The sequence below is a fragment of the Morone saxatilis genome, unplaced genomic scaffold (assembly GCF_004916995.1).
Source record: "Morone saxatilis isolate NCDOM2014 unplaced genomic scaffold, NCSU_SB_2.0 Contig10, whole genome shotgun sequence".
NCBI classification, from domain to species: domain Eukaryota; kingdom Metazoa; phylum Chordata; class Actinopteri; family Moronidae; genus Morone; species Morone saxatilis.
In genome coordinates, this window is record NW_023339652.1 from 12,183,166 (window position 1) to 12,196,118 (window position 12,953).

The following is a 12,953-nucleotide window of genomic DNA, read 5'->3' on the forward strand; positions in this document are numbered from 1 at the left end:
AAAATCTGCACCGCCACATAAACAGTCCACTTCACCGCCTGGCACTGCAACAGGGATCCAGCACTGAACTTGGTCAGCACTTGAATTCTGGTAAGCCTTTGACAATGACATACCGTTAGTTTGGTTAATATATATTGGTGTTTAAACTGCATGTACACATTTTAAGGGCTGTAAATTTACTATACAAGGTATCATCTGTTTTGAATTAAAAAATCCAAGTGCACTACAAATGCACATTTGCTGTAAAAAAATAAGAGGGGGATATATAAAGATTACAACTTAAGACAAGTAAATAAATATAAAAAAAGAAATAGACACGTATATTGGAACCTTGGGAATGGGTTAAATAGAAAACAGTAAACAGTAAAAAACTCAAAGGTTAAACAAAGTATTTAATTGTTTTCGAACAACAGAACAGTGCTCTTGAAACGTGTTAAACGTGTTTTCAAAGCCCCTGGTAAATTCTTCTTTCGTTTGCAGTTTGCAAATCTAATTAATTTCTGTATGAAAGTGAATATTCAATAGGGCAAGAAGGGTGGGCTGGCGTACTACAGCTGCATAAGCAACTGTAGCTTAGAAGCAGCTGTGATGTGAATTCCAACTAACTTCAGATTTGGAGGGAAAAAATGTAATACAATGACGTCCGTCCCATATGTCAGTAATTTCCCTGCAGCCAGAGGGCAAGATTATGACGTTTAGTAGTTTAAGTCGGTATTAAGAGTCATTCATTCATTCTAGCTTCTTCATAATGTCAGCTGTGAGGGATACAGCCAGCAGACAGAGACATACATGAAGAGAGAGAGAGACAGCAAGAGAGAGAGAGAGAGACAGGGAGAAAGAGAGAGAGAGGGAGGAAGTCACATCCAGGGTGTGTGGGCAGAGAAAGAGTGAATGAAAGTTGGAGATTGGAGAAGAGACAGGGAGACTAGTGTACAGTATTTTGAGGTGAGACCCTTATGTCTCTATTCTCATCCACTTAAACAACTGAAGACTCACTTCGGGGCTTAAATTAAGTTAGAAAACCTACTGCAGATTATTTGACCTGGACATACAGCACACTGCACCACAGTGGTTTGGAGGTTATACCAATGGATACTCTTATAGCAGCATCGGTTGTACTGCGCTTCCATTTCACTTACGAACACATGGAAACTGTACGACAGAAGGAGGTAAGAAACAGATTAAATTTGGTATGTTTAATATACAAAATGTGATGCGGGCTAATGTGATTTCAACAGACTGTGTTGTCTCATATTTCCATTGGATTTCCTGCACCTGAAGTCCAGTATTGGAGAATAATTTTATTTCATTCTGAATTAATAAACATATACAATACAATATTTTCATGTTGTATTATTTATTTAGGTTAAAAAAAATCATCTGGGCATATGAATTTCCTAAAAGCGACCTCTAGCATAAAGAAAACTGTACCCACTTTTTGATTAATCATGCAGCTCTTGATGGCTGGCTGTCTGTATCACGCAGTAAAGTATTTGAATGCCTTGTTTCCCAGATAATCAGCTATAGCCTATGTCTTTAAGGGCTGTGTGCAGTCCCTCTGCTCAAGCTACCCTGTCATTCAGACTGCATATCAACTAAACAAATGATGACAACTGCCTCAGAGCTGGGAAATTACCAAGCATTATCTTGGAGGCCACTGAACTTTGAAACATTGGCCTTAGAGATGTGAAAGTATGAGAGTCAAGAAGAGGAGAGCACAGCGTTTTAGTCGCCATGAAGGTCAAAGGTTGGTCTCCTGTGAGGAGAAAGCAGCAGAATAAAGGGCACGCAATAAGAAAAGAAAAGATGATTTAATCACGCAAGAGGTCCCTAATGACTGTTGAAATGTTGGTTTGTGTGATGAACTGCTTGAGGGAGTTGCACCGAGTCCCTGGCTGTCATGTTTTTCCTTGAGTCTGCCCAGCTGGCCCACAAATACTGTAAATTACCAGCTGTGAATGAATGGTCACACTGCATAAAATGTCAGTCTCTCCAAGGATCTTAATCTCATTCTGATACACAATGTGGAAAAAAAAGTTTTCAAGTGTGTGCAGAGATATTCAGTCTTAGTGAAAAGGTCTGACACTAATTGTCAGCTGGAGCCAAGCCAGACAGGATGCCAATAAAAATGTTAATGTTCACACTCATATATATATATGTAATAAATGGATTGGCTGAAGGTGATTTCCTCTCTCTCTCTCTCTGTCTCAGGTGTACAGTGATCATGGCAGCCAATAAGAGAATGACCACCAGGACAGACTGCATTTACTCCACTATCAACAGGTTTGTATTAGAATAGGTTTATCGGTGAACTTTTTCACTATAGGAAGTGAACATTTTCCCTCATAAATTCACCCTGAGCTTGAGAAACAAGTAACGTGGTTTAGATTGCCCTTTACTCATCGCATTCATTAAGGAAAAGTCAGTAAAGGTCTTTCAACTTAGGGCTTCCCATTTCCTCCCGTTTATTTATTAAAACATAACGGTTTGATGAAATGGGCCCCGGTCCAAGTATGTGTTTATTTAGCGAGGCTGATGAGAAGAAGATGCTCGGTCATAGGGTTGTCCTCTGGCATTTACTCTCAGGCTGAATTTTCCCACTGTCGCCAGAAAAAGACTACGTGTCCCCTAACTGGCAGTCAGTGACCGTACTGGAAAGTTCAGGAAACTCTGGAAATCTTTTGATGGAATATTATCGCAGTTTCCTGATTGAATTTAGGTTTGTAAATGTGTCGTACCCTAATAGATAAGCTCAAGAATCAGTAACCAAATGCATACATTTCAGTTGATTTCAAAGTAGATGTTATTTAATACCTTTAGTCATGAAAAAGTACATATTCTTACAGTTTTTCATCCAATTAATGGGCTGGTTTCACCTTCTTATCCATCTACTTTCAGCTAGTGTTGACTATCCTGTACAGTAGTCTAGTCTATCTATTTCGAAAATATATATACATTACTTTTATCTAACTATTTCAACTACTCTGCTTGCTCACTAGCTCAACTGTGCCACACTATATGTTTTCCTTTTCAAGTAATTTGATGCCTAAACCTAACCAAACTGTGCCTGTTTCACGTTAAACACCTTTTTACTATGGTTACTATGACAATGAAGGTCCTGTTGATTTCCTGTTAGTGGTACGGTTATATAGGCCAGTGATAGACTAGTGATTGAATTATACTGAATTTCCTATAGAATAGAATAGAATTTTATATTGCTTTTCTTGGTTTAGATATCGGCATTATATATTGGCCGTCGGTAGCCCTGCTCTCTAAATATCTGCATCTGCATCTGCATCTGCATCGGCCATTGAAAATCCCACATCGGTCAATCACTAATAGAGGCCTATGTTATTTTGGGAGTCATTGGCAAACAACTTTATCTCTTGTTTAGGTATGAGGGCGCTTTGCAGAATTGCTTGAAATGTCATTTGGCATAAAGATAGCCTATTGAGGTTGTAATTAGGCTTCAGTAAAAGTGTTTTTATCTTTGTGTGTTTAGGCTAAATAGGGGCTGTTTTGGTGAGAGAAGTGGTATCCAAATCGCTTCGGTGGAAAACAAGAGAGCCGAGCAAAGAAGAGAGGGGGCACCAAAGCTCCCCTTCACCCCATTAGAAAACCTGAGCAACCAGGGGGAAGAATCACCTGTGATGGCTCACAGGAGGTCGACCTTTGACCCTCACAGCAATGACAACACTCTCTTGGTAGGCAACAAGCTCCCCAGATCCAATAGAGGCAACATCAAGGACAAGATTTCTCTGTGGGAGGGGAAGGAACCCCCTCATGCACCTATTACCTCAGGTTCTTTGGGCCAATGCACCAGTGTAAAAAGGACAGAATCCTTGACAAGAAGCAACAGTACAGCTTCTGATGAGCAGAGCGCAGGGAGCTGCAGGAGAGTAGCCCATAAAGAAAAGGAAAATTTTGGGAAAGAGAATGTAGGAAAACTTGGGGATTCAAGGCCCTCTTCACCAGTTGAAACTGGGAAACAGCAAAGAGGGACGCTCAAGAGCATCAAGCCCAGTGAGCACCAAAAAGGGGAGGATTGTGGCAGAGTTGTCCATTTGGAAAAGCAAGATCACGAGAAAGGGAATGTAGAAAAGCTTGGGGATTCGAGGCCTTGTTCACCTATCGGGGCAATGCAGCAGCAGTTGGGGACCTTGAGGAAAAGCAATGACAGGAGAACAGCCGAACAACCCAGCCAGGAGAAGAGAGCTGTATTCACTCTTTTCAAAAAGCTGGAGGCTATGGGGGAGAACCACGGGAAAACTCCTACAGAGCTCGGAAACTACTTCAGCCCACCTAGCAGGGACAGACCAGTAGAGATAAAGAAGAAAGAATCAGAAGTTTTGGGTCAAACTAGTGCAGTAAAATCCTCTGAGGCCAGAGAAGAGAAGCAGCACCAGGAGAATGTGTACACAGAGCCAGGGGCACCCCCCATCAACCCAGTCCCCAAACCCCAACGTACCTTCCAGCATCCAGCTACTGCCTCTATTGGGAGGAGTCAGAGACAGGGGAGAGGGCAGAGGAACCTCCCCCCACTGCCCTCCATCTCTACTAAAACTTCCTCCAAACCTCCCTCTGGTGTCTACGGGAGACCTAGGGGTGAAAGAGTCAGAGACAGCATCAACAGGTATAGAGGGAACAAAAAATGAATTAAACCAACATAAAAGACAATATGTAGTTTTGTGGCTATAGTTACTGTTAGACCTAACATCGCACTACCTGGATGAATGACTAAACTTTACAGAGTTTAACGTTTGACCACATTTAACAAATTAATTCATACTGTGGAAGCACATAAACTAATTTGCACTTTTCTGTTCACCATGACAGGAAATCCTTTGAGCTTGAAGACCTCGCAAGGTCAACTAGCCCGTTGTTTTCTTGCTCACTGTCTCAGGAACATCACTATGAGGATATAGGTCAGACACCTCTATTATCCATCACTGATTTCAGAATTAAAGAAATTATTTGACATTTTATCAAATACACTTTTTTTGCTGATAGTTAAGTGAGAAGATCGATACCAATCTCATGTTTGTTTGGTAAATATGCTTAGCTTAGCATGAGGCTGGAAAAAGAAAGAAACTGCTAGCCTTACTCTGTCCAAAGATCTAAAAAAAATCAGCTTGTCCTATGAAGCAGCTCTAAATCTCACTAATTAACATGATGTAGATTGTTTAATCCGTACCAAAAACCCAGTTTTAGGGTTTATGAGCTTATGTGCTGGACTATGTGGAAGCAGATAGAGGTTAAAAAAAGGATTTTTGATCTGATATTTTCCCACTGCTTCATGAACTACATCAATATAAATGAAAACATAAATGCTCGGTATGGTCAAATTTACAAATATTGAATATGGGCAGCTTCAGCCAAAAAAATATATCAGAATCACATATTTGAGACTATAGACTATAGTTTTGCCTATAAAATGCCTATGAACATGTATTGAACATTGCCATCTTTGGTCTCCCTGCAGACTCGTCCAAAGAGAACCCTTATGAGGACATAGAGCTGGAGAGCCAGTGTTCCCAGCAGTCTTTGCCCTCCTCTCCTGGCGCTGATACTACCAAGGTCCCTGCAGTACAAGCCAAGCATAATACTTTACAGTGACAACGCTTCTTATTTAAATGTATTAAATGATTTTTCTATCTACAGACCTCGAGGCCCAGCTTCTTCAGGCAGAACTCAGCCAGGAGCTTTAAACTGCTGGACCTGCGGAGAAGCAACCAGTCCACCCACAGTACCAGCAGCGGGGGTGTTTCATCTCCACCCCAGCTCAGCCCTCCCTCCACTCCCACTGGGCCTGAACACACTTCCTGGCTGACCGGGGATCCCTACAGCCGCAACTGCCGTAGGATACCAACGGTGTGTGTTTGAGTGCATATTTTAGAGCTGTATATGTATTTTCTTTTCCAGAATCCCTGAGGTAGAGTAGAGGATTTTATCTTACAACATTTACCACCAACTTTAACTGAAATCAGGTGTGGCTGCCAGGTTCCACTGTAGCTTCCAAAATATTATTAATTGGTGTTCTCATCCTTGAGGAAAGACATCATCCTGTAGTATTTCTTCACACCTTTTTCCAACAGGTAGTACTAAGAATCAACAGCATCTTTGAGGCTCGGATCGGGAAGAAACATCTGCGAAGGATCTATCATTACGCTGAGACAAGCTCAGGGAGAGGTGATGATGTTGAAATGATGATCATCCTGAAGATATGAGACTTTATTCTGTGTTGTCTAATGCCTATAATGTAAATGTGGGGTTTTGGCTTAACACACCTGGCTTTTGTTTGCAGTAACAGATGAGAACAGTGACTCTGAGAGTGAAGTTGAAGAAAGAGCAAAAGGTAGATTAACACACAACTCCTCTTTTTGTCTTTAAATCTTTACATCTTTTGACATCTTCAATTTATAACAATACTGTATGTCCCCTTCCTCTTTTCCAGCTCAACGGCAGCGTCTGGTGTCAGTCCAGTCCATACTGAGCCAGCCAAGCAAGTCTCAAGTCCACTACAACGGTACCAACAGCTCTCTGGAACAGGAGCTCCACCAGCGTCAGCTCTTTGAATATTTTTTAGTTGTGTCACTGCATAAGTCGAAAGCTGGAGGCCACTATCTGCCGGAGGTGACACAGCAGTTCCCGCCGAAGGTGAGGAGCAGAGGAGTGCTTGAATCTTTACTAGCTTTTTGTGGTAATTTTGTTTGTAAGGGGAAATCCACAGATTGTACATATTAAGTTCAATTATGTTAAGTACTCAGTACTCAGCGTGTGAAAACAGTTGTAAAATGTCTTCAGTTGCTCCAGAGGAAGCTTTTTAAAGTCATGATCTCATCATCAATTATTTCAACTTGGGCTTGAGGCTTTAAATTTGTAGCAGAAAGGCTGAAATACAAATGTGGGATTTGAAAGAGGTTGGGATTTAGGAGGCAGGAAAGGTCTAATGAAAGAATCCAGGTGCATTATGGGAAATGAAGGACCCGTCTTTTTTGGGCTTGGCCTCTGCTGCATCCACAAGTCCACAAACAATACAGAAATCCCTTAAGTACCCCTTTAACTTCTGGGACAGAATGCCTTAAAATAGAACCGCAGACAGACAAAAGTCAACATTTAAAACAATTCAAAATATGTGACTGATCACAAGTCTACCGGACAAGATTCTCTGAATGAAACGATTATGAATACATATATATGCGTGAAATTCTAATGGAAATTAAGTGAATAAAAAAAGAACCAAAGTACCAGTCCCATAGCGTCACCGCTTTTATGTTGCAGCTGGAGCGGAGCTTCAAGTTCATGAGGGAAACGGAGGATCAGCTGAGGATCATTCCTCAGTTCTGTTTCCCTGATGCCAAAGACTGGGAGCCGCTGGAGAGCTACCCAAGGTGAGAGTATGAAAATGAACTTAATGCCACTGTTTATGAAACTCCACACAAACTGGAGTCAATTTAATAGTCAAAATAGTTTTAAATACTCAAATTTAACTCTTATTATTGCTAGTAAACTTGCTGTTGAAGCCCCAATACACATGACTGCTGTGTGTGGATACGTCCATTTAGGCTATTCACAAAAATAATAAATTTCAGTATTATCTGTGTGTATTTTTATTGTGTACAATCAAAATATGCTAATCACTTGTTTGTTTGTGTATTTGTTGTGGGTCCTCCCTCATAGTGAGATGTTCGCTTTTGTTTTGACTGGAGAGGATGGGAGCAGGAGGTTTGGATACTGCCGGCGTTTACTGGTAAATAGAAATGAGTAGAATAAATAAGTGCACCGCTACTGAACAGGAAGTGGCTAAATACCACGGTGACGGCTGAGTAAATAAGCGTGCCAAAATAGTCGGCGTGCCTGTGGGAAAACAGTCCATCTCAGAGTCTGGGAGGAAGTGTGTGAGACTGGGAAAGTGTGTATGTGTGTGCCTTTGCCTATGTTTCTGTCTATGTATTTCTACAGTATGTGTGTGTTTCAGTGCTATTGATGGGGATATTAATGTGTAACAGCAGCAGCAAGTAAGCTTTCACCTTTTCCTTTCAGCCCAGTGGAAAAGGCAAACGCCTACCAGAGGTCTACTGTATTGTTAGTCACCTTGGCTGTTTCAACCTGTTCTCCAAGGTAAAACCCTCCCACTGGTTCCATGTGATAATATTGACATTCAAGTCATCAAGCACATTTGTAAAGTGTGTGTTTTTGTGTGTACTGTAGGTGCTGGATGAGGTGGAGAGGCGGAGGGCATTGTCCCCTGCCCTTGTGCAGCCTTTTATGAGAGCCATCATGGAGGCTCAGTTCCCAGCTCCAGGCAGAACCATCACCATTAAAACTTTTCTCCCCGGCTCAGGCACTGAGGTGACTGATAGTGGAGCAAGTGAAATTGGAGGCTGCATAAATACTAAAATTAGTTTTCAGTATCTAATTAGTTAGTAAAAGAAAAGCAAATAGCCTGTTATTGAAAAAATTATGTTGGATTATCCATTAGAATTTCAAGTCAGCCTACTGTCGTCTCTACTGTGATAACTTTAATGCTCATGTCAGCATTTTGAGTGCTATAATCTCAAATTTGAGATGCAAAACATTAATTTAGCTGGAGTTTGTGACAAGTTTTTGGCATGTTTTACCTATTTTTTTTTTATGTATCTGACTTACATATGCTCCATGTAATGTTTCAGCCACTTTGCATCCTTCAAGATTAAAAACATGAGCTTGAAAAACGTAGAAAAAAACCCACTTTCAATAAAAAAAAGAGTTCAACTAGAGTAGAAGCAACTAGAGTGTACAACACATTTTTTTTTTCCAAGTTGACTTCCAGTGATAAGCACTCGGTAAACTAGTAAAACTACTCAGAGGTCAATAAAGGTCACATAATAAATGACCATTTAAAAACCATAAACTACTGTTTTCATCTAATTCCCAGGTGATGGAGCTCTGCCGACCCTCAGACTCACGCCTGGAGCATGTGGACTTTGAGTGTCTGTTCTCCTGTCTGAGTCTGCGGCTGCTCCTCCGGGTGTTCGGGTCTCTGCTGCTGGAGCGAAGGGTCATCTTCACCGCTGACAAACTCAGGTCGGTCCCTTCACTGGAGCCATTTATCCTGCAGGCTCACATAAAATACTGGAATCTGTAGCTATGTGACAGCTCATTTGATGGCTCTTGAAATATGAGGTTGCGCCGAACATCCTTCTTCCACTGTTTATGTAATTATAGAGTTGGCAGATATTAGGTGCAAGTGTCAGGGATGTTTTCATTATTAAGTTATAAGAAATGTGGGTGGTCCAGACCCACATTTTAAAATAAATTTAAGGCAGCCCCAGTTTTATTCAGGGAACATGCCAGAGAGATATTTTGAGGCCAGTCTGTTGAGTTGTTGTGCTGGGGCCAGTTTGTTTGTTCTGCAGGAGAAAGCCAGTGGGAGTCTGAAAGAGCACTCACACTAGTAGAGGGCTGGAATGCAAAGTTGAATGACGTAAATGAAAGAAGTATGTGGCTTTGCTTTCCTCTCTGGGAAATGTTATTACTTTAGGGACTATCCACAGTGCTTAGACAGTATTTTAGACCATAGCACCCTCATGTGGTGAGAATAAGTAAGTTACTGATTTTCTGTATCTTTGTCTGCCCTTCCCTAACTCTCATCCAGAAAAAGAGCATCATCATTTAAAGATATCTTATCGCTGTGTCTCTCCTTGTAGTACTCTCTCTCAGTGCTGCCATGCTGTTGTGGCGCTGCTTTACCCCTTTGTATGGCAGCATACTTACATCCCTGTATTGCCCTCGGCCATGCTCGACATCGTCTGCACTCCAACTCCGTTCATCGTTGGCCTGCTGTCCAGTTCCCTGCCCCAGCTCACTGAGCTACCACTAGAGGAGGTCAGAGAGGCACAAAGAGTCATCAGAAGATTACGTTTTTTACAGCTGTGAACAGATTTTATCACATTATTAATGCAAAAGTGTTGTAGATTTCAATAATTGTGTCATCCTATGCACAGGTTCTGGTTGTGGATCTTGGAAACAGTCGGTTTCTCAGACAGGTAGACCATGCGTTGAATCATGTTTGTGTGCTCTGCATGAATGTAGCAACAAATTATTCCATCCTTAACATGCCCATAAGTGGATTTTTTATCCTGTTTTGTCACATAAAGTTGGACGATGAGGACTCTATCCTGCCTTCTAAGCTCCAGTCTGCCCTGGAGAATGTTCTGGAGAGGAGAAGAGAGCTCGCTAATGAGAGAGGAGGAGACACACCCAGTGGTGAGACATAACAAGGACTGAAATATAAAAGCATAGTTGAGCAGCACCTTGTGGTTGTCATCAACCATTGTTTTTTCAGGGAAATTGACTGAGCATTAAGCTCTTTTACAGCGATGTCTGAGTTCACACTGATACGAGCTAGAAGGATGTACAATATATGAAAAACAACTGCAATAATAACAATAAAATGACAAAAAAGTAAAATAAAACAAATAACTAGCAGACTTGTCTGGAAATATTACAGTGATAAAAACTGATACAAAATCTAATAACATCTTATAAATGATAAGATATATTGCACCTTAAATAAACACATTAAATACAATAAAATATAGAAAGGTTAATGTAAAAATAATAAATAGTCATGTTTATGAATGAACCAAACCAGGAGTATTTTTGTATGTATGCTACAATCATTCCTCCTTTTCTCTTCAGACGCTGGCCATCTTAGCACCGTTGTTTCCGAGGCCTTTGTCCGTTTCTTCGTGGAGCTGGTAGGCCACTATCCGCTCTTCATCATCGGAGAACGGGAAGACGGCTACTCCTCCTCTTCCTCCTCCCCGGTCCCGTGCTCCTTCCAGCGCGAGGGTTTTCGTAAAGCAATCCCGTCTAAGACTGTGCGCCGCTTCCTGGAGGTCTTCATGGAGACCCAGATGTTTGGCTGGTTCATCCAGGAGAGAGAGCTCCACAGGCAGGCCCTGAGAGGTAAAGGGCTGCAGTAAAAAGAACACGTTCAGCTGTTAGGAGGTGATCTGGTGATTCATGATTCTTTCTCTTTCTTCAGGACTGTTTGAAGTGAGGGTGCAAGAGTATCTAGACTCCATCCACGAGAATGAACACCGCAGGGTTAACAGGTTTCTCAAAGGCTTGGGTAAGGTTGTTTCTGAGCAATTCTTAGCCTCTTCTTTGTTATAGTGAAACAAACAATCTACTCCAGGTTTATTCTCACCTTAAATCACTCTTGTTTCTTTTCCTTCGCTCCAGGAAACAAAATGAAGTTTCTGTCCAAGAAATAATAGCACTATAATGGCACAAAACAGACAAAAACTAAAGAGACGAAGCCCTGAAACAAGGAAGGACCTCAAGGACTGCAGAAATTTGACAAAAGAAATTATCATTAAGTGCTTTTTCAGAGACACTTGTCCATGCCATCCTCATCTGTGGTTGAGATTGAGGGTTTTGCTCAAGGACTCGTGATAGACAATCACAAACTGTTCCCATCAATGGAAAACCTTGCTGTATTTCACATAAATATAGGAACTTGGGACTGTAGACTAACAGAAAAACTGAAGAGGGACCTGGTTGGTTTGCTTTTCAGGCAACAGCATCGATGAGCACAACACAATGTATAAAAATGAAATCAGTCTAGGTATCTTGGTGCGAGCTACATATGGCTGACAAATTAAAGCCCAACCACACATTAGGTGAATAATATGCTACACACTGTATGCACTGTAAGTTGACTTGAAAACCCATGGTCATAGTATTTTCTGAATCCACTAGGGGGCAGTAGTATATTTTCTCTGATGAGATGATGTTGACACTGATAGTGACTGACCAGAAATGACACAGACCCACTTTCCCATTATTTAATGCTTCTATTTTATTTTAGTCATAACAGTGACAACATCACAACTGCTTGATTCTGTGACAAGTAAATAAATATTCTCTGTCTGCTGTTTAGAATTGCTGGGTTATTGTCAGTGTTGTAATGGTTTTTTCCATTGAAATAAATACCCAGGTCTTATAAATGACTGCATTACATGTTTAAAGTTTGGATGTCATTTTTGTAAACTTTGTTCATCTCTTTCTCCACCATACTCAAGTTTGCAAATTATGAATGATATTAAATTACTTTATGGTAAAAAACGCAATGTATCCAATGACACTGTGCACGTTTGACAATATGAGTTTTGTTGCACGCTGGAAAATCCTGAGAAGAAAACCAAAGCCAAGTGAATTGTGTTCACTCAGCATTTGTTTGCCAGTTTTACGCAGTGAGTAATCCGCATACCACCCATTTGCTAACCATTCACTGCTGTGTTTGTGTGTTCAAAGTTATTTGGCCTTTTTATTACAAAGAGCCTCGGTTCGGAGTTGGTGGCAGCTTTACTATTTTAGTCTCTGAGTCATGGAAACAAAGCAGATCTTTAGCCCACGAAGAGGAAAGCACATCTTTGTCAGCATGAAAACATAACACAGGTGCAGAGCAGAGCATAGTAGTGTATTGTCTGAAGACTAGTGTGCTCAGTTTGCGCATGCTAAGCAAGCCCAAGGGCCCCGGGGCATCACACAGCACCTAACCTGTCACCTTGTTAGTGGCAAGTTCACACACACCTGCTGACACAGATATTGATGCATATACACAGATGCACAGAACAAAGTACAGAGTATAAACAGGGGCTTATACACACACACACACACACACACACATACGCTAAAACATTAATTCCCAACCAAGGGTACTTGTACCCCAGGGACCACCACTGTTACATAGGGTACATGGGATGACTATAGATCAGTTGGTATCCAAGCTAAAAATTGTCAGTTGTAGCACCTGGAAACTATATGCACCGAGTGTGTGTGAAAACTAGCAGGCAAGCAAGGAAATTTAAAGCTAAAAGTAACAAATAAGTTATAATAATAATCTTTATTAGTTATTAATACTTAACTAAATATATTGGCTAAATGGTTAAACAGATTAA

The 12,953-nt window shown here is 41.0% G+C and overlaps 1 protein-coding gene across 1 annotated transcript; it reads left to right on the top strand.

Annotated features, from left to right (window-relative positions):
- Positions 1-636: 636 nt before the first annotated feature.
- Positions 637-12,058, top strand: LOC118342370 (DENN domain-containing protein 2A-like). The gene is made up of 21 exons (XM_035680882.1): positions 637-654; positions 1,105-1,169; positions 2,212-2,283; positions 3,503-4,633; positions 4,837-4,925; positions 5,483-5,577; positions 5,662-5,871; positions 6,096-6,189; positions 6,305-6,355; positions 6,455-6,657; positions 7,282-7,391; positions 7,681-7,750; positions 8,044-8,121; positions 8,212-8,352; positions 8,918-9,066; positions 9,690-9,867; positions 9,987-10,028; positions 10,140-10,248; positions 10,684-10,953; positions 11,033-11,119; positions 11,233-12,058. Exons 1-21 carry the CDS (start codon positions 637-639, stop codon positions 11,262-11,264), a joined length of 3,294 nt encoding a protein of 1,097 aa, XP_035536775.1. The 3' UTR covers positions 11,265-12,058.
- The last annotated feature ends 895 nt before the right edge of the window (positions 12,059-12,953 follow it).

Coding starts and splice junctions, on each gene's coding strand:
- LOC118342370 (XM_035680882.1), top strand. Junction 4,634..4,836: donor GTCAGAGACAGCATCAACAG/GTATAGAGGGAA, acceptor TCACCATGACAG/GAAATCCTTTGAGCTTGAAG. Junction 5,872..6,095: donor ACTGCCGTAGGATACCAACG/GTGTGTGTTTGA, acceptor TTTTTCCAACAG/GTAGTACTAAGAATCAACAG.